Source organism: Balaenoptera borealis, assembly GCF_965194805.1.
Source record: "Balaenoptera borealis genome assembly, chromosome: 3".
Taxonomy (NCBI): Eukaryota; Metazoa; Chordata; class Mammalia; order Artiodactyla; family Balaenopteridae; genus Balaenoptera; species Balaenoptera borealis.
Genome location: NC_138866.1, coordinates 133,382,210 through 133,404,456, shown reverse-complemented (window position 1 = coordinate 133,404,456; position 22,247 = coordinate 133,382,210). Strand labels below are relative to the sequence as shown.

Here is a 22,247-nt window from a genome sequence, read left to right as displayed (position 1 = left end):
CTTAGGCAAAAGGGAATCTATTGGCTTATGTACCTGAAATATCCAGGGGGGGATCTACTTTTAGATATGGATGGATCCAGGGACTCAAACAATAATATCATTCTCTCTTCACTTTCCTTGTCTTGACTCATTTTACATTTGTGTGTTGACCTTTTCTTTCTCCCTGCAGATGGGCTATGCTGTCAAGGAAGAAGCCAGTAGCCCAGGCTTATATCATCCCAGCTTGGCAAGCCAACCAGAAAGAGACATTCTCTAATAGCCACATAGATTGGCTTGGATCGCATGTCCACCCCTGAGCCAATCCCTGATACCATGGTGATGGGAGCACTAGGATTGGGCAGGCCTGGGTCATGCGCAATCAATGTGTCCAAGACAGGGTGGGGACATAGTCCACCAGAACTATTTTGATAGAAGATGGAGGAGGGTGGTCCTTGTGTAGATAAGAAAAAGCCTTTCTGCTACAGCTGTGTACGTTGTTGGAAGGGTATAAATAAAGGCCAGAACATGGGAACATAGAGCTAGGAAAAAATCATTGTGGGAGAAGCAGAAAATGAGATGGAAGGTGGGTCAGGACCCCCTCACAGAGGGCCCTTGACACCCCATGAAGGGCTCATCTTCTCAATCCATTTTGCCGTCTATCAAAACTACCTGTGGATACAACTCAACAAAAAAACAACCCAATTTAAAAATGAGCAAAGGACTTGAACAGACATTCGAAGAAGTTATATGAATGGCCAATAAGCACATGAAAAGTTGTTCAGCATCACTCATTAGAGAAATACAAATCAAAACCACAGTCACCTCACACCCATTAGGATGGCTACTACTGGAAAAAAAACACAGAAAATAACAATGTTGGTGAGGATATGGAGAAACTGGAACCCTTGTGCACTGTTGGTAGGAATGTAAAATGGCACAGTCACTGTGGAAAACAATATGGCAGCTCCTGAAAAAATTAAAAATAGAATTACCAAATGATCCAGCCATTCCATTTCTGGGTTATACCCAAAAGAATTGCAGACAAGGTCTCAAAGAGATCTCTGTAAGTTCATAGTAGCATGATTCACAATAGCCAAAATGTAGAAACAACCCAAGTGTCCATTGACAGATGAATGGATAAACAAAATGTGGCCTATATATGTACAATGGAATATTATTCCATTAAAAAGGAAAGAGATTCTGACACATGCTACAACACGGATGAATCTTGAGGACATTATGTTGAGTGAAATAAGCCAGACACAACAGGACAAATAGTATATGATTGCCCTTACATGACATACCTAGAATAGTCAAGTTCAGAGAGACAGAAAGTAGAATGGGGGTTTCCAGGGGCTGGGGAAGGGGGAATGGGGAGTTAGTGTTTAATGGATGCAGAGTTTGAGTTTGGGAAGACAAAGAGCTCTGTGGATGGATGGTGGTGATGGCTGCAAAACAATGTGAGTGTACCTGTCAGTTGGCTCAGGCTACTATAACAGAATACCACAGGCTTGGTGGCTTAAACAACAGACATTTATTTTCTCACAGTTCTGGAGGCTGGAAGCCCAAGATCATGGTGTCAGCCTGGTCAGGTTCTAATGAGAGCCCTCTTCCTTGCTGCGCACTCATATATCCTTTACTCAGAGGGTGCTCATGGAGAGAGGGATCTCTCTTCCTCTTCTTATAAGGGCACAAATTCCATCATGAGATCCCCACCCTTATGACCTTATCTAAACCTGATCACCTCTCAAAGACCCACCTCTATATATCATCAAAATAGAGATTGGGGCTTCAACATATGGACTTGGGTGGGAGGACACAAAAATTCAGTCCATAATAGTACTTAGTGCCACTGAACTGTATACTTAAAAATGGTTAAAATGGTAAATTTTATGTTATATGTATTTTACTACAATATATTTTTAAAATTATACTAGTAAAAAAAATCTTGTGTAGTGAGTTAAAGACTCTGGTCTTTGGGCACCACCACAGATGATCTGATTGCTGGAGCTGTGATGGGACCCAGGAAGCACTGATCTTTTGTGAGCTACAGGCACATCTGAGGCACACCACAGTTTGAGGAGCACCAATCTAGGTGATAAGGAGCCATGAAATATTTCAGAGCAGGGTTGTGCAGAATGCAAGTGGAAGGTTAGGTCCCAGTGTGCAGAAAGAAGTTCCAGAGCCATCCTGCACTTATGGATAAGGGGGGAAGTAGGAAGGGAGGGAGAGGAGCAAAGCCGTGAGGAGACAAGATGAATAATCTCCAGAACAGGGTGAATGATCTCCAAAGTACTGAACATACTGAACAGAAAACACTGACCACATGGCCATTTCCAGCCTGGCCAGTAGCCCCTCTCAAAGGAAGGGTAACTTCCACTCCCTGCAGCTCCCTCTCCCAGAGCCGCCTGACCGAGGTGGCTTGCAATGGGACCGTCGGCAGACACAGAAAGAGCAGCTTCTTCCACTGGAAGAAACCAGCCAGCATCTCTGGGGCCTCGCCAGGGACAGAATCCAAGCTCCGGAGCGACGCAGGGACAAAGGCATCTGTGCTGTCCTGGCCAACACCTGCCAGGAGAGAAATGCGAAACCCTTGCTGGGAGCCCAGAGGCTCAGCTTCGACTTGACGCTTTGGCCACAGACGACCGCTTATCGTTCAAGGGGACAATCCTGGCGTGGAGATAGTCCTGAGGCCAACCTCGCACTGGCCATTTCCGCTGCCACTGGAGCAGAGAGGCCCTTCTTGTTTGGAGACACTGCAGCAGCTGGAGGAGGATGGCTGAGATGAGGTCTTTGCCAGGCAAGATCAGCAATGCACTGCTCACAGTGCCTCTTTCTGCTCTCCCAGGGCTTTTCAAGGCCCAAACCCAGCTCTACCCAGAATAACAGAGAGGTGTGGGAACCCCGAGCCCCAAGCATTGGTTCCTTCCTTCCCCTCCAAGGGCGGTCCAGCCAAGTGGCCATGGGATTTCACCAGAGAAAGGTCAAGCAGGAGGGGGACAAGGTGAGGGTCTTCCTCTGTCCCACAAAAGAAGACCCCTTGGTAGTGCAAGGGGCAAATGGGTTTTTTATGTTAGTTCTTAGATCCTGCTGCTAACAAAGTGATCACTTGGAAGAATATTTTCAGAAGGTCACTGTCCCTGCACTTGGTGCTGATTTTTGGCCTCAGACGTGCTCCCCTGGGTCACAGCCTCCAGAAGGCCTTTCCCAGCACAGCACATTGTCAGAGTTTTTATGATTTATCTTGCAGAGAATCTCAGATTTCCTTCCACCCCATACCGCCCCCACCACCACCAATTATACATATTTTTTGTGTGTGAAAACTTAAACAATAATGTATGGGTTGAATGATATCCCCTCCCCTAAAATTCATTTGATGGGAGTCCTAACCCCCAGTACCTCAGAAAGTGACCATATTTGGAAATGGGTCACTGCAGGTTTAAGTTAGGATAAGCTCATACTGGAGTAGGGTGGCCGCTAATCCAGTATGACCATGGCCGCTAATCCAGTATGACCAATGTCCTTATAAAAGGGGAAATTTGGACACAGAGATACATACACAGAGGGAAGACCACATGAAGACACAGGGAGAAAGCTACCTACAAACCAAGGAGAGAGGCCTGGAACAGATCTTTCCCGCCTAGCCCTCAGAAGGAACTGACCCTTCTGATGCCTTGATCTTGCCTCCAGAGTTGTGAAACAATATATTTCTGTTGTTTAAACCACCCAGCCTATAGTATTTTGCTACAGCAGCCCTAGCATTAAATACAGAAAGGTGTAAAGTACAAAGGGAAAGCTGACTCTCACAGGCACCTCCCTTCCAATCCCCCTCCAGAGTAACCCCCATGGGTGGCGTGCTGGGGCCACAATGTTCTTAACTCCATTCACCCGATTTTGTACACCTGGGTTCTGCACATGAATTAGTTTCACCAGTGAGAGACATTCATATGTAATTTGGAAAGTGGGATTGAGGGAGAAGCCAGCCTGTGCCTGCTCCTCCTGCTGGTGTGGGGCTGTGGCTGTCTGTGGCCCACGTCAACATATCACAGCATCTCAAGATGTTTCACAGGTGTGAGAGGTGTGTATGGCAGTGGCAGCTGGGGCAGCAATGACCTCTGAATCAAAGCCACATGGTGTACCCTCCCACAAATCAGCCTCTGGCTCCCCTAGCCTTCCAACAGCACAGCAGGCACCTATTCCCCTCTATTAAATGCCTTTCCTGGAAATGCCTTGAGAGGCTCCCATTTCCCACAATGGATCCTGATAGATAGAAATTATTTGATAAGTCTTCTTATTCCAGACTTTTCTGCAGAGAATTTTATAACATTTATTGATGTCCTAATGAAAACTAGAAAATTAACATCTATTCGTTAAAACTTTGGAATTACTTAAGAGTATACAAGAGAAAAGAATCACTTTTAACATTTTTGAAGTTTTTCCATTCAATCTTTTCACTGTGAATATGTCCGTTCCCCTCTAACCTGGGCATATAATGTGCATACAGTTTTGTAACTTGCTTTTTCTTTTTTTTTTTTTTTTAATTTTAGCTATTGCATAAAAATGTTTTTAATACAGAAGACATTAACTCATTAGATGGGGCCAAAAATGAAACATGGATAAAGTTAAATATCATACATTTCACATAATATCTTACATTTTAATTTAAAAAAACAAAAACAAAAAAACCCGGTCTCTAAACAGCCAGTGAGGGCCATCTCCTCCAGGAAGCTGATTAAGTGAACTATAATTATTTATTCTCCATGCAATGAACAAAACAATAAAAACAATTTTAAAAACTGAGTCCAATAAAACTCTTAAATACCACAAAATGGGGAGGGTGGAGGATGACTTCTTATCTCTAATTTCACACTACTAGAGAGGGGGCCTCTTAAGATTTTCAGGACCATACCTGGCATAGAGAAGAAATTAACTAAAAGTCACAAAGATAATAATCTCAGATTTTTATCAGATCGAAGGACCTAGTGAATATCATGGGGCCTTCCTCTTTTCACATTCTTCTATCTCCTAAGTCATCTGAAAGTGAACATGCCTTCTCAGAGTCAAAGGGAATAATAATTTTAAACACCAGATTTTATCACTGTATTCCTCCTTCCTCAGTGATGTAACTTGCTTTTTATTCTTATTAATATGTGGACAATTTCCCATGTTGCACAGTTGTCATCAGGAAGATGAGTTTTAATGGAAATATAGGGCCATTTTTTGTTTTAACTCACTTCTCTTGTGAGATAACTACTAAATATAAAAGAGGCCATTAACATATACAGTTTAAATAGTAATTATAACATGAACACTCAGGTAAGGAAACAGAACATTTACTGTACCCCAGAAACCCTTCCCCTACCACTATCCTGACTTTATGATAATTTTTTCCCTGCTTTCTTAGTAGTAGTTTTACTGTTTTTGGATTCATCTCTAGACAACATTGTTTAGTTTGGCTGTTTTTTAATGGAAACTTACAATGTCTTCTGCTGGCTTCTTTTTTTGTCTGTAGATTCATCTATTGTTGCATGTAACAATAATTTGTTATTTTTCATTGCTATATAGTATTTCTTGTATAAATATATGCTTACCTTTATTTATTCATCCACTTATGTTGTTTGTGGACCTTTGGGTTGTTTCCAATGTTTTATCATGAACAATGCTATTAGGAACATACTTTTATATGAATCCTAGTGTTCATGCCATGCATTTCTGCTGGGTAAACACTCATGAGTGGAATTGCTCCTAAGACAAACTATATGTGGCATCAACCTGATTAGGTAATGACGAACTTGTTTCCAACGTGTCTACACCAGTACACATTTCCATCAACAGTGGATGAGTTCTCATTTCTCTACAACCTCAGCAACACTAGGGACCATCAGACTTTAACATTTTTACTAGTCAAGTGGTATGTGAGCATATTTCATTGTGGTTTTAATTTTCATGCTCCTGATGACTAATAAAATTGAGTATCCTTTCATGTCGATTGGCCATTTTGAGTTCCATCATTGTGGAATTCTTGTTGAGATCTTTTGCCTTTTGCCAAGACAGAAAGTCTTTTCCTATGGGCCATCTCTCTTGTTCTTATTGGCTTATAGGAATGCTTTATATATTCTAAATATAAGTCCTTTGTCAGATGTATGTGCTGCAAATATTTCCTCCTGATCTATTGCTTGTCTTTTTGTTCCCTTTATACATTTTGATGTGCATGAATTTATTACTCTTTGCCTTTATAGTTAGTACACTTTTGGGGTTTAATTTAAGAAACCCTTCCTGGACTTCCTTGGTGATGCAATGGTTAAGAATCCGCCTACCAATGCAGGGGACACGGGTTCGGGCCCTGGTCTGGGAAGATCCCACATGCCGCAGAACAACTAAGCCCGTGTGCCACAATTACTGAGCCTGTGCTCTAGAGCCCACACACCACAACTACTGAAGCCCACATGCTGCAACTACTGAAGCCTGGGCACCTAGAGCCCACTCTCTGCAACAAAGAGAAGCCACCGCAATGAGAAGCCAGCACACCACAATGAAGTGTAGCCCCCACTTGCCACAACTAGAGAAAGCCCACGCGCAGCAACGAAGACCCAACGCAGCCAAAAATTAAAATTAAAGTTAAAAAAATAATAATAAATAAAAAAGAAAGGTAATATAATTCTATTTTAAAAAAAAGAAAAGAAAAAAAAAAACCCTTCCTAACCCCAAGATCAAGAAGGTATTCTATTATGTTCCTTTCTGAAAGTTGTATTGTCTTGTCTTTAACATTCAGGTCTTTAATCCGCCTGTTTATTTATTTATTTATTGGTATAAGGTAGTGACCTAATTCTCCCCACTTGTCCCAGCACCATTATTGAAAAGTCAATCCTCTCCCACAGATCTGTAACATTTGGTATCCACGTATGCACAGACCTGTTTTTGAACTCTCTAGTCTGTCCCATGGGTCTGTTTCTCTGCCTGCTCCAGTATTTATTTAAGAGACCCTTATTACAGAACTGTGTGGCAGAATCACCTTTTGAAAACAAATGTTTCTTCCACCCCACAACTTCCATGTTGTCCCCTCATTCACCCAGCTGGCCTATTTCTTATTTCCATTTCCTCAGGGATGATTGTTGTAGCAGAACACAGATAGTAAATAGGCAAGTTCTTGACTTTTGAATTTCAAAAAGATACAGATAAGTCAGAGCTAGTATCTTACATAAGATGAGATAAAGATCCCTTGGATGAAGAGGAGGAGAAGCAAGGGGCAGAGAGGACTTGGGGCAGGTTTTCTGTCTCTGGGCCATCTCTCTTGATGCCTCGGGTTATTGGAAATCTAAAAGCAGAAGGAACAGGTGCTCTCAACCTGAGTAGGACTGGGGATATTAACAAAACTCCAGATCTACCCTTGTGCCTGGCAGTGTTGGAGCAGCAAAGCAGAAGAGACCCAGAAGGTGACAAATGTTTCCTGAATGTCAAGGGACACTACTGAAACTGAGAAAGGGTGCCCCTGTAGAGAGGTTTTGCGATGGAGTAGGAGGAGATGAACGTAACCTGTGGGGCCCGTGGACAGAGTCCTACATCCAGGACACCTCAGCAGACACTCCCCTCTGCATACCAATGCTGAATGAAACAGTGAATCCTTGTTTCCAAGGGTGGGGTAAAGTGCTCAATACTTCATCATTAAGCATAATGCCAGCACTCAGGTTATTCTGTAAATGGCCTTTATCAGACTGAAGAAGTTCCCTCTATTCCTAGTTTGCTGAATTGATATCATGGATAAGTGTTGAATTTTTTTTTTTTTTTTATAGCTACTTTTATTTTTATTTATTTATTTATTTTTGGCTGTGCTGGGTCTTCGGTTCGTGTGAGGGCTTTCTCTAGTTGCGGCAAGTGGGGGCCACTCTTCATCGCGGTGCGGGGACCGCTCTTCATCGCGGTGCGCGGGCCTTTCACTATCGCGGCCCCTCCCGTTGCGGGGCACAGGCTCCAGACACGCAGGCTCAGTAGTTGTGGCTCACGGGCCCAGCTGCTCCGTGGCATGTGGGCTCTTCCCAGACCAGGGCTCGAACCCGTGTCCCCTGCATTAGCAGGCAGATTCTCAACCACTGCGCCACCAGGGAAGCCCTAAGTGTTGAATTTTATCAAGTACTTTTTCGGCATATATAAGATGATTATATGGTTTTCTACTTTATTCTATAATGTGATCAATTCTAGTGACTGATCTTTGAATGCTATAACAGCCCTACATTCCCTACACAACCACCACACGTTGCTTGACTCAGTTTGCTAATAAATATTTTGTAAAGGATCTTTGTGTTGATAAGAGATATTGGTCTTTTCCTGTGATATCTTTCTCAGGTTTTGTACTGGGGTTATGCTGGCCTTAAAAATGAAATTGAGATGTGTTCCCTCCTCCTCCATTTCATAACAGAGTTTCTATGAAATTGATATCATTTCTTCATTAAATATTGATATAATTAACCAGTGAAGCCATCTGGGTCTGGAGTTTTTTTCTCTGGCCAGGTTTTTCTTTACAAATTTAATTTTTTATTATATGTAGGGCTATTCAGATTATCTGTTTCACCTTGCATCAATTTTGTTAAGTCGTGTTTTTAAATGTGCCCATTTCATCTTTGTTATTGAAGTCATTGGCATAAAGTTATCTTATTACTCTTTTAATAGCTTCAAGATCTGTAGTGATATCCTCTTTTTTAATTCTGATATTCGTAATTTGTGTTTTGTCTTTTGTTCCCCTTGATCAATCTTTGCAGGGTTTTGCTAATTTCTTTCATCTTTAAGCAAAAAAAAAAAAGACTTTTTTGAACTTTTCAATATGCCATTAAGTCCATCTAGTGAATTTTTCATTTCAGATATTGTATTTTTCAGAATACAAATGAAGTCCTCTTTATTATTTTCTATTTCTCTTAAAGATTCCCCAGATAGTCACTTCTTGGCTATTTTATAATAGCTATTTCAAATACCTTGCCTGAAAATTTGAACTCCTGACTCATCTCAAGATCTGTTTCTATTGCCTGAATTTTCTCTTGACTATAGGTCAATTTCCCTGTATCTTCACATGTCTACTAATCAAAAATTACTAGTCTGGTGTGGCAGCCAATCACAGATCTTGACAAGAAGCCCCCATGTAAGTGCTAGAATTTAACAGGGCATAGTGCAAAGAGGGTCCAGGATCAGAATGGGGAGCCAGGAGTAAAACTCTGCTCAAAGCACTAAGAAAGGCTTGGCTGAGGAGGAAATTCTGGATATCTGTTTTACAAACTATGGATTCTGTTATCTTCCTCTGAAAGGTGTTGATTTTTGTGAAATTTCTGACCGTTAAATTCCTGGCTGATCATCTCGATTTTATGGAGTCTTGTTTTTCACACTTATTAGAGGAAGTCTGTTTGGATTTTGCCATTGGTTTTAAGATAAATCTGAGACATAGTCTTTTCTCCTAATATGTAGCCCATTTGGAGTTTCAATGGACATCCCAAGGTGTTTGGGAAGCTCCTCTAACCTAGTAGTATTCTAAACTCCAAACTCTGACTTCCCTGCAATGGGAAGCAGCTGAAATTTTGGACTAGCTTTTTCAGTTATTTCTTTCCACTATGTTCCTATGAGTCTCCCCCATGCAACCACAGTTCAGGAGTAACTGAAGTAGGAAGGGAGTTGATATGCAGATTTTGAAGTTCCCCGCCTCCATGTCTCCCTGCTTCCTAGGATTTCCCTTTTTCATTTCCAGCTCAGCTCTAAATTCCATCCTCAGATGCCTCAAGCCAATAATAATGGAACTTTCGTAGTCCTAATCCCCCAGTGCTCTGTGGCCTGGAGAGTGGCCTCCAGGAAAGAGCTAGGTAACTAATATGCATGATTATAATAATATGCAGTTCTCTTTTTCAAGGGTCAAATCTCCCCCAGCATCTGCCTGATTTTGGTCACTCTCCAGTGTTTCAAATAATTTTTTTCTTTTGGTGGTTTTTTTTTGCTACTTTGTCCATTAAAGTTTATTGTCGCTATCTGTGGGAGGGTTAGTCTGATACAGGATACTCCACTGTTACAGGAACTAAAACTCTTCTCAGTGCTGTGTGTTTTTTAAAAAAAGTTTTTACTGCATCTATATTGAATTGCATGTTTTGGAATCTTAAAAAATTATTCCGCCTTTTAAAAAGGTAGAAAAATTTTAAATGATAGTATTTATGAGTTCTGCCATTCTCCTCTGGTTATGAAAACATCCCGTTCAGTGGGCTCCCATTTTCTGGTAATCTGTGAGCGTTTTAAAATTGAGCACCTAAATCTCCCTGACAAGTAGATGTACCGTTTTCCCCCCACCCCGCCCCAACATGAATTTTGGAAAAAGGCTGATCTGGTGTGAATTTTGGATTTGCCATTTATTAGCTCTGTGACTTTAACCATGTCACCTAAGCTCTCTGAGCTTCCATTCCTCCCCTGTAAACTGAGGTCAAGCATACTGATCCCACAGGGATTAAGTAAATGAAGTAACATATAAAGTGCCTGGCACTTAGTAACTATTCCATAAATGTTAGTTTCATGATTCTAGAGAGAAAGCATTTCATGTCTCTGAAGTAAGATTCTTGTTCTTACACAGAAAACTATTTGATTATTTTCAACTTAAAACTGGATGTCCCAGTCTGTCTGTATAGATATATTTTATCTTAGTTGTTATTTTCCCTTGGCAAATAACCCACCAAGACCCTAGAATAGAAGTAAAGAGAAACTAACATTGGCTGCACACCATGACCTGCCAGGCCTCTGGTGGGTGACAAAGGTGAGTGAGCCTTAGTCAGGGCCAGTCTGGTGTAGTGGCCAGGGACCCAGCAAATGAAGGCAAGAAACCTCCAGTGAGGAGCTGAAACTTACAAGGGCGAGTGGAAAGGGGCCTGGTTGGGGTGAGGAGGCTTGACAAAACTCCATCTAAGTGCCCAGGAAGGCCAGAGTGAAGGGGTAATATGCCATAGAATCTGCATGTTTGCTCAGGGAGAGAGGAGGTGGGCATTCCAGGGCCAGGATGCTATGTGGACCAAAGCTTGGAGTTTTAAGAGAGATTTCCTGTCTCTTAGTGGGGAGGTGTGGTGATGGGGGCAGGGGTTAGAGCTCAGAGTCTGGAAAAGGCAGGTGGAGGTGGGGCCAAGCAGAGCCTTAGGGCAGTCAGGCCACGACTTCTGGGCTTGAACGGTGTCCTGTCCAAGCAGAAGAGTCCAGATAAGGTTTGCTTCTTTAGGAAGAAGAGTGTGAAGACCCAGAAGAGGCTGACCTGCAGGAGCAGGAAATGGGCAGGATATTTCCTGTACATCAGATTTGTGGGGAGACATTGGGGTAGGAGGAGGGGCCATCCTGGTGACTGCATCCAGGAGGGGTTTGAGAGATTTGATGACTCACTGGATATGAGTCTAGAAGGAGTCTTGAGCAACTGAGATGTCTAGGTGGGGAGGTGGTGTGGGGGTGACACATTAACTGAAACAGTGACAGGAGGCACACCAGGTCCTATGAATTCTCTCATCAGTCTTGGGAGGTAATCATAACTGTGCCCACTTCAGGGGAGGAAGTCGAGCTCTGCTGAAGGTAACTCATCCGAGGTCACACAGCTGGACTGGCACAGGGCCTGTCCCATCGTCTGTGGAGTTGATCCAAACTAGTGCAAACCAGTGCTGTGCTGGTAAATCCAATCCCCACCCCCCAAAAAAAGCCTGATTTGAAGCATTTGCCATTTCCTGTGGTGTAAATATTCCTCCCACCTCGGCCAATTTCAGGCCACCAGCGTGATGTCACTGAACATGGAGTTTGGAAGGGCTGTGCACAAGCCATCGTGAGTGGGTACTAGCCAGTACTAACTGGTACTAGCCAGCTCACCACTGACACAACCCAGGTCTGCCTGGTACTTGAGGCCCCTTCTCCCTCCACAGTGACAAACCAAACACCTCACAGCTAACTCAGATCTTTGTATTTTCAGTCACTGTCCTTCACCCCGACCTCTCCTGGGTTTATCTCCCCACAGATTGGTGTAGCGAATGGGTTATAGGGAAATACCTATCACTGAGCTAGGTCACTCTCCCCCATTCTGTGCCCAGCCTCCCGGCCCTGCGGTTTCAGGATGTCCAGCGTAGTGAATTCTCCTGGAGTTGTATTCCAGCGGCAAATCTCACACAGGGCCTTTCTGCTGAGTGCGCGCAGGAAGCATTCCAGCTGGCACACGGCTTGTGTCTGGAGGACATGGAGGAGCCAGGCAGCACTCCTGGACCAGCAGGATCGGATATCTGATCACCATTCAGAACTCAACAGAGTGGTTTCCTGTCCCAAGTAGGAATGGTGCTTCTGGTGTCACAATCTGAAAGTGGATTCAATTTGCACAGCAACTGTCTTCAGAGTTGACAACGCTACATCCTCATGGACAATTCACTTTAAAAGAATCTGCAGCATTTTAGTACCAAACCTATGAAGATCCTCTCGTGTCACATTTTCTCTCCAATCTTGTTGTTTGTGGATATTTTCCTTCTAACTTGGGACTGACTGCTATGCAAGCCGAAGAAAGGAAAACACGCCAAGCAAGGAATTAGGGCAAGTGGAACCCCACTGACTGTGCACGTCTGTGGGTGAAGAAGGGATGGGGATTTAGGTGAAACAACGTGATTCTGTGATGGACTCATCTCCCAAAGCAACTTGGGGGCAGCAGGCTGTTGCAGTAGCCACTCTGAGGTAAAGGGCAGTGTCAAGCCCTCAGCCGGGAGGCGAAGGTAATGGCACTGCAAGGCCTGAGCTAACGGGAGGTCCCCAGGGGGTGAAGTGGTGTCACGTGTCCTCCCAGCTTGGGGGACACCTGGCAGCCAAGCCCCAGGCCCTGGGCAGGCACAGTGGCCAGGCCGCCCCCTGACTCCCTGCAGAACCGTGGGCCCCTGGCTGGGGCTGGACAGGGCTTCCTATCCCTCTGAGCTGGCCAGCACAAGCGTCACATCCTCCCGGGTACACGGCTCATGGGGGACTGCTGACAATCTGCCTCAGAGAGACTGGGCCTGGTGAGCTTTTGCTGGAAGGCACGTCATTTGGAAGAAGGAAAGGCCCATGCCCAAATCTAATTTTAAAGGCCTGTGAATCATAACCCAAACTGCTCATTACCCAGGGACTGCGTGGTGACTGACTTGGACCTTCAGCTCCAGCACAGAAGTCGGGAAGGCACCCGTTAACCATGGTTCTCCTGATCCCAAGACTCCCTCAGAGACCTCCAGCTCATCGAGGTCCAACAGGGGTCTCTAGATGCCCTTTTCTAGCACAAGACGCCCTGTATCTTCCCGTCACAGCTGCTCCTATTGAAAAAGGATCATTCCCAGAGGCCCCAAAGCCCCACGCTCCAAATACTGCTTTGAAATCTAGTCACGGGCTTTAGCTCCCAGGTAGCGCAGAAGCCAAGTAACAGTAAATTGTAATTAATATATATTTTATATGATATTATCTAAGATATATAATGAAACCTCAAAACCTGCCTACAACATAAGTAAGGGGTCAGTGGTTTCATCTCTGAAGACTGAAACTAATTCCCATTTGTGTTCAAATGTACACTTTTCTCTCTGGAAAATGCACTCGCTTCTGGTTGCATGGAGCCTGGTGTCTCTGGGCATGTCCACACCCTCCCAGACATCCACCACCTCTCAAAGTCTGGGAAGCGCCCCTCTTATCTTGAGCTGCCACTTCTGTACCTCGCCCTGTGCTTTGATCTGGGACAAATATCTGTGACCTGGGAGTGGAGAAATGTACCTCATTCCCAAACAAGCCATCTGTCTGCAACTTGCCTCTCCTCAACCCTTGAGTCATCAGTAAATCTTTCTGACTTTTTTCTCACTTTGCAGTGACTCAAGTTTTGCAGCAACAGAGTTGGGTTTGTGGTTTCCATTTCCACAGGATGATGTAACCAGGACACTGGGTGCAATATTCCCATAGTATTTCTTGAAGGTCATTTAGTTGTTCAGGTTTATTTTTAAAAGGTTTTATTAGAATGGCTAGTAGGTACAAAATGCCAACGTTGACCGAGTAAAATACCAAATGACTTAACGTTAGGTCAGAAACGGCCAAACACTAAGGCCCCTAGAAGTGGATGACCTACTTCTGGAAATCTATCCAATGATCCAAAGTATGAAGAGGGCTTTGTGCAAAAGACTTCATCTGTGCTGTTATCCAAGATGGAACAGGACACTCAAGGTGGCCAACAGCAGGGAAATTCTCAACTCTAAGAGACACGAGGGCCTTTAAAGACAATTTTAGAGAATTAATGTATTTTAAGTGGGGGAGGGGGAGCAAGATGCCAAATTGTATATACGCGTACATCAAACTATAAAGACGTTACAAAAACCCCAGAGGAAGTTACCAAAGTGGGAACAGGGTGGTGCAAGAGGAAGGTACTGTAGGTCATTCCTTTTCCTTCTCTACTTCCCAATAAATCTATGTTTGCATTGTGATGACAATGTTATTTACAATGGAAGAGACATGCTTCATCTAAAAATCCGAAGTGTTTCCTTCACAGCACGAATGTGATCACTTGAACGTGCAGTTTTAGAAACAGTACATTTCTAGTTTGCATTTTGAGCACGTGAATGAGATCTCTCCTTTAGTTATGTAACAGGAAGTGTTTGCCCAAAGAAAGACCTAAACTTAATTCAGAATTAATAAATTTGAAGGTCATTCTGAGGTTTGACTAGAAGTGCTTTCTTTTCTGCAATGGGAATGTGTACTGAGCTAGGCATGCGGGGGGCTGGGGCCTGACATGGGGTGATGGGTTGAGGCAAATGAGTAAAAGGATAGAGGAGGTAGCAGCCCAGAGACATCACTGACTTAACTGTGGTAGACTGCTTAATGGAGAGAAATTCAATATAGATGCATCAGCTTTGTTTAAGCAGATTCCAGATATGGCCTGATTTGCACTATTAAAAGAGTTAATCAATTTATTATATTTTCTCATTAGAAATCAGCCAGGCATAATGGATAACTCTTACCATTTTAAAGGAAATGTAGTTAGAATATTCATAAAGGAAAAAATTTTGTTTTTGTCTACAATAGTAAAAAAAGAAGACCCTCATAACTGGAATATAATGAATGGTAAATTGAATGCATTAAAAAAATATCTGACAACAGGGCCTTAAGTGGTTTAACTGCACTGATGACAAGCCAGCCCCAAATCTGGTTGGTCCTGTGGTTTCCTGTGAACATCTTACACCCATCCCCTCTTCCACACATACATCCCTGTAGAAAAAACAAACAAAACCCTGAAGCATAGCAACACTAACATGAGTTTTTGGTTTTTTCCTACTGAAAGTCACACAAAATGAGTTGCTGTTATTTGATCCATTGCGTTGTAACATTTACATTTTCATTGTATTTATAACAAATAAGACTAAGCAGATTTGGTGTGAGCTGCCTTTTCCTTCAAGCAGAACAGGGACAACCTTCGAGGGCTTGGAAAGCACAGTGGGACCCATCGAGGCAGGTACAGCCATGTACAGCCACTTCAACAGACAGATCCCTCGCTGGCCCCCAGTCACTGTGGCAATAAGCTCCTTTGCAGCTGAGATTACATGCAGTAATGCAGCCTAACCCCCCCAGGGAGGGCTGGCACCTGCTTCCTTCCATGACAAGGAAGCACAAGGGGAGACCTTGGAAGTCTGGGGCCAGGGCGTAGCCCCTCAGCCACCGGCAAGCCGTCCAGTGGGTAGGCAGCCCCAAAGGTGTGTCATCTTCCTGGAGAACAGGAAGTTTCTGTAAGGCAAGAAAAGCTTCTGTAAATCCACTGTTCTCTTAACCTGACCACTATCCTTGGGAGGTGGTGTGCAGACTGTGGCTCAACTGGCACCCCACGGCACATATCCTACCCCATGGACACACTGAGTAGTGAACAGAGATGACTGCAGATAACACCTGAACCTCCAGGTGACCCTTCAAAGCCCAAGGATTGAGGCAAAAAGTGACTGTCACTTAGCCTGGTCACACATCAAGGAGGCGAGGACAGACTCGCCTGTGGAGATCAAGAATCTGACTGGCTGAACTGATGGTGTTTGGGGCAGTGGGACAAAGACCAGCTGGGAGGGTCAGAGCTCCTTCTGTGTCTGGGCTCGGGAAGGGCCCCGCCGAGAGCTCACCAGCACCACCCAGCCCTTCTGCTCTCAGACTCTGAAACGGATGGCAACGCCCTCACACCAAGAGGACCATCACATGACCTACATTGTGTGACACGTGGCCTGTCTCCAACCATCAAAGTCCCACACGCTCGGGTCTCTGTGTGTGTTCTCACGCTGGCCCAGAGTTAAGTGTTCAGAAAGTGATGCCACCTTCAAGAAGTGAGGTGCCTGCGCTGTCTGCCCTGCGAGACAAGGCTCTCCAGCCTCCACTTGGGCAGGGCTCCCACACATGCAACCACAATGCCTAGGAAGCCCACCCGGCCTGCTCTCAGAACACAAGTCCGTAAGTCTGTCCTGTGGCAACAAAGGCTGGCACAGATCCATGTGCCCAAGCAAGCACGTACCCCCTCATCTGTGTAAATGAATTTTTTAAATGCTACTGATGCTAGCCTATATACAATTCATCCCACCTTCCACACCAGAACCCCACAAACCTGGTGGTTCTTTGCAGGAAGGGCCTGAGGGCTGGATGGTTGGAGGAAGGAGAGGTCATTCACACCTTTGTGCATTGTGATTCCCACCCCCCTTCACCACCTTCACATATTATCCTTAATTTTTAATTATTAACAGGAGTTATCTGGCTTGGGGGTTATGGGCCATCTCGTTTTCTTAATACTTTTCTGTAAAGTAATGAAAGCTAAGAGAAAGTCTAAAGTAACAAACGAAGCAAAGAGGTCTAACCAGAAAGCATTCCAAGTTTAAGGGAAGAAGGAATCATCTTAGGTCAGGAGTGTGGGGGCCACAGGGTCACAGGCCATGCAGTTCCCGGTGGGAGCAGTGGGCAGGTAGGACGGAGGGCATTCTGCTGGGAGGAGCGCATGGCGGGGAACGGAGCACTGATGGAGGGGCCGGGGTAGCGTGAGGCACTGCCGGCCGTTCCAGACACGAGGGCCCAGCATGCTGGATCACCACCCAGAAAAGAGACCCAGGCCTGCAGTCCAATGAGACTGTCCACTTGTGTCACATCCACACTGGAAGGGTCTGAAATGACACCAGGGTGGACCATGGGGGAGTTTCAACGGGCTCCTGGAAGATGAGTCCAGGTGGCCAGTGGAGTGAGGTGGTGAGAGAGCTCCAGACAGAGGGAAAGCACAGGCAGGAGAGAGACTGATGTCCTCACAAACGAAGAGCCCAGTTCGGCTGGTAGCGGTACGCTGAAGGGTGTCCTACAGAATCCACTCTCTGGGCAGCAGGAGGGCACCAGAGCTGCTGATTTGGAGAGGTGCTTTAGGAAGAGGGAGTGGCCAGGTGGAGAATGAGCCCACAGGCCAGTGGGCACAGAATCCAGGCATGGCACTACCAGGGGAGAGGGCCAGAGTGAAGGGGTCCAACGGCATTTCTGGAGATGGAGTCTTGATGAAGGGAGGTCGACACCTCCATCAACATTAACAGTGATGTCAGGGAAAAGGAAGAGACATGGGCAAGAGTGGGATTAGGGAAGGAAATGGCCAGTGTTAACAAAGTGTCACCAGGACATCTGATGGAAGTTGAAGCTCAATAAAGTAATTGCTCACACCCTGTCCTACAGTTCCTTATTACGGTAAAGAGAGACAATTTAAGTGACTTTGTCATCAAGATGTATATTATGTTCTTCCTTACTGAGGAATAAAAATGTCTTTGTTCTTTTCCAAGGAAAAACTAAACACTCCCACAAAGCAAATGGCAATTAAGATGAATGACAGCAATTCGTACTGTGAGCACAGTGTCATTATACTGGATCTTCACTGTCATTACATGGTAAATACCTGTCCTGGGAGTGTAATTCGCATCCACAAAGCTCGCTACCTTGGCATTAAGATCTTACTTTTTTGATTCTTGGATTATATGCCAACTGTAGGCAACTTATCCTGTAGCTAGATCCATCCTAAAACCCTAAGCACATTCGTGCACACAGGATCACGTGGGCACTTATTAAAATGCAGATTTTAACTGGCCTGGCAGGTGCACTAAGGGGGCCTGGAAGGTACATTTGTACCAAGAAGCCAGATGGGGCTTGGACCTGGTTTGAAGACCTTTGTTCTATAAAACACAAGATTCAGCAAGTTCTTTAAGAGGAAACAAAAGATGACAAGTACATTCTAAGGAAAAAATAGAGGAAGAGGCACTTGAAAGTTTCATTTCATTCCCGAACTGCACACAAATATTCCCCTCAAATAACTTGAAAAACCTTATGAATCAGTGTTTAAGTTTTTTACTCTCCAAATGTAATACAATTCTTCAGCTAAAACAGGAGTAATGAGACAAAATGGTTCTGAAAAATACAATAGAAAAATACTGTCCACTGGTTTATTTTTCCAAATGAGCAATAGGCTATTTACAAATAAGCAGATCTCCAATGATGTATATTAAAATGGCAAATCTATTACTGTTTGAAATCTAAATGAAAAAAAATTTAAGGCACGTTTGTTCTGTGAATTTAAAACAAACTTTCTGCTTTAATGACAGATTCATTTCACTTTTGTCCCCAAAACACATGAGCACCAAGATTATCAAAGAACACTTAATATTTAGTAAAACAGTAAGGAATGTAAAAATTAAGGAGGGGGAAAAGAGTTTTCAAAAGGAAATCTTTGGAGATCAGTTTACTGCAAATAAAATATACTAAACATTCCTAATACACATAAATACTAATAACTAACAGGTACTTGGGAAATGGCAGAGTTCTAAACAATGGATATTAAATAAATTAAAGGTATTTCAGATACAAAGGATAAAACAAAACAGTAATTAAAGAATGAGACACCCATCTCCACCAACATAACACGGACAGGATGAAGTGAACAAAATCAGATACATTTCCCCCCAATGCTTTCATTAGGGTTGGGTTTTTTTGTTTGTTTTTGTCTTTGTCTTTTAGTTTGCATACATTAGATTTATGACAATAATTCTTATTTGCCATTCTAAATATTAATATTTTACCCTTTAAAAAGAAGGGTCTGGAGAAGAGAAAATGCCAGACCCCTCTTGAAATGTAATGCCAGATCCATTAGGCCACACTAATTACAACAAGAACAGCCATCTATCTTTTACTGTGCTTTCCCTGCTCCCCTTGCTTTGAAAAACCTTCAAAAATGAGACAAGATTGGGGGAAACAATCACCTTTGGAAAGCTCTCTTGAAGATGATGATACAGCTACTATCACATTTCCTTATTTGACAACGGCAACATAAAATGGCTTAAAAAAATTGCTGTAAAAAAAAGACAAAAGGTAGAATCTGTGCAAAGTTAACAGTTACAACAAAACATTTACCAGAGTTACAGTGTTTTGTTACAATAATACTTTGCAGGAACGTTCATGTTTTCTGCCATAGGACTATAGCAAAGAGGTCTGAAAAAAATATTAAAAAAAAAGAAAGTTTTGTTCATCACGTACATTTCAAGTCATAATTTAGCAGGTCTGCTACATAACGTTCAGCAAGAAAATGTGTTCAAAAGGCAAACATGATCGCATTTTTGTTCAAAAAACTCAATCTTCAAGGAGTCCTTTGTAAGAAAATCATGTGTAAAATATATCCTTGTATGGACTTCAAAAACTGATCATACAAAAAAATTTTGAAAAATAAATTAGGTAATTAAAAATGTCTTTTCCAGCAAAGCTGGACATTAGGCTGTCCTCACTGAACCATTATTATTGCTGCTTTTACTGTAATTTGGGTCATTTTTTTCTAGCCACATTTCAGCCAACTGCTGTGTGGACCCATATGTTGATGCTTTGGACCCCAAGCACATTTTGTACTGTTTGGGATCAAGGTTGGGATCACAAAAGACAGGATGGTGGACGTGGACTACTCCTACTTCTTGGCTCCTAAATGTCTTCAAACCTGCCTGGACAACCTTGTTGAAAAGGTCGACATCCTCGAGCCCCCAGCCTTGGATAGAAACATCAAAGCCACCTACTTGGACGAGATCTCCCTTATAAATACAAGTAATGCCAAACCCATAGTTTCTCCAGAAGCCAGTTTTTTGAGTAAAGGCAAAATGATTGTCACTGGGAACCTTCCCACTATAAACAATCTTAGGATCGTACTGGCTAAAGATGATTGGAAAATATATTTGTTGGCCCAGAATTGTATTTGCTCGACATCGCTGAAGAAATTCTGTAGTAAATACAAGGTCAACGTCACAGAAGAAGAGCAAAGATTCATTATTAAATTGGGAAGATCCCACTTCTAGGGCCAGAGCTCTTGAAAATTCTCCAGACACGGGCAAAATCTGCATGTCAGCTTTCGGGTACTTAATGCGGTAATCTCTCATGAGTTCAACTTGCTTGGCCTTGTCGGGGTTGGAGTCAGAATTGAAGAGCAGAACAACGAGCCTGACATTCTGATTTGGAATGAGACACGTCTTCTCAAAGTTCCCCATGAATCTCACAAACATGTCAAAACGTCCAGACAAAGGAATCAATATATTGATCTTTTTCTCTTTGGGTTCTTTGTGCTCATCCTTGGACCCAGGGAGCTGAAAGGGAACAAGCTTCTTCAGGGAATTCGAGAGAAAGGACAAGGATCCGGATTCTTGATTGATTTTTTTGGCCAGTTCCTTTGCATCCAGCTCCTCGTGTTCCACAAACTGGATCTTGCTGAAGGTCTGCTGTAAATACGCATGCCTCCGCACAGGCACTGTCATTTTCTTTCCTTTGTGTTTTTTGTACAGAAGCAGCAGGTCCAGAATGTACTCGGCCCCGTACATGGGATTCACTCGGCGATAGCCATACTGTATCTCCTTAAAATCAATAATGCGCCCTCTGGTCTTGGCGTTGGCATTGATCATTTCCATGACCTGCATGACAATGTCATCCAAGGCCTCCCTCTGCGCGGAGTCCATCCCTCTTCGAGGGGGCTGGCTGTCAGCAGCCGAATACAAATATTTCCCAGTCAGAAACTCCCACTCCAGAATCTCCTCTCGCTGGCGGGGCTGAAACCTCATGAAGGAAGGAGGAATTCCCAGCTGGAGGTCTTCTTTATGAATCTCGGTGTTGCTATATTTGCTCATCAGGACAATCTCTCGGTGCAGCTGGATGGTGCGGTGTCGAAGCTCAGCAATCTTGCGGCTGAGCATGTAGCTGTGGAGCCTATACTGGTAGGGTGGGTTTTTGTTAGGGTGCAGTGTGATGGCTCGGTGAATTTTACTGTTATGGAGATCTCTAATGTACCCCTTCTTGTTCTGTTCATAATTCTCATAAAAAAGCTGCTGCATCTGTTAAGAAACAAAAAAAAGATTGCTATTAGTGTTACATGACTGAGTGTCCCTCTATTCCTATATTTCCTTATAGACCTGCATACTCTAAAAAAAAAAAAAAATCTAAATATTAGAAATCTTTCTAAATGAGTCAGAGCATATCTAAGGTCCTAGGTAAAGCCCGATCTACAGCAGTCCAATGAGAGCAGAAGAATTATAAACCACTTAAAGAAACAAGACTTCATCAATAACCAGAGTTCGCCAATACAATTCTGTAGGCAAACAGAATTATGAAAAGGTTTTCCCATGAAGTAAAAGTGTAATCCTGAGCTCAGAGCACACCAACTCAGCATACCTGGAAGAGAATGCCACTGCTGGTCCCCACCAAGCCGGTGAAGGGGACCTAAGAGCCAAGGTCCCCTCCCTGAAGACTGGCACCCAAAAGGAGCTGCCATCTGAACAGGAATAAACTGCATCAGTGGAGTGAAAAGGAGAACTCCAGGAGGATGACCTGAGCACAGGATTAATGCTGCTTCCAGGGAGCTGAACAGAAGGAAAGCCATCCAGCCACATGCAGGAAGAGGCCTGCCACTGGGAAGGGCATGCTGTAGGTAAAACCAAGGGTCTGTGAGGTTACTGGGAGCACATTTGGAGAATCCTTTAAACATCTCTGTGTTCCTGTGCAGGCAGGAACGGGCCTGCTTGCTAAGCGCCAAGTCTCAACCACCAGCAGAGGCAGCGCATGGGGGCTCAGAGTGTGGAGCTGAAGGGCAGGAAAGGCAAGGGGACTCATTATCCCACCCCACTCTCCCTCTGTTCTAGGACACTGACTGGGAGAAACAAAAGTTTGAGGTCCATCAGCCAAAACTGGGTCTGTTCCCTCAAGCTAGATAGGGAATATACTTAATTCTCCAGTACATTCAAGCAACAGGA

At 43.8% G+C, this 22,247-nt stretch overlaps 1 protein-coding gene across 1 annotated transcript in view; it reads right to left on the bottom strand.

Moving 5' to 3' along the window:
• Window positions 1-18,311: 18,311 nt before the first annotated feature.
• CHSY1 (chondroitin sulfate synthase 1) overlaps window positions 18,312-22,247 on the bottom strand; it is a 79,803-nt gene continuing 75,867 nt past the window's right edge. Inside the window, exon 3 of the mRNA XM_082385154.1 lies at window positions 18,312-21,332. Within this exon, the coding sequence (XP_082241280.1) occupies window positions 19,740-21,332 (1,593 nt within the window). The 3' untranslated portion in view covers window positions 18,312-19,739. The remainder of the gene's footprint in view (window positions 21,333-22,247) is intronic.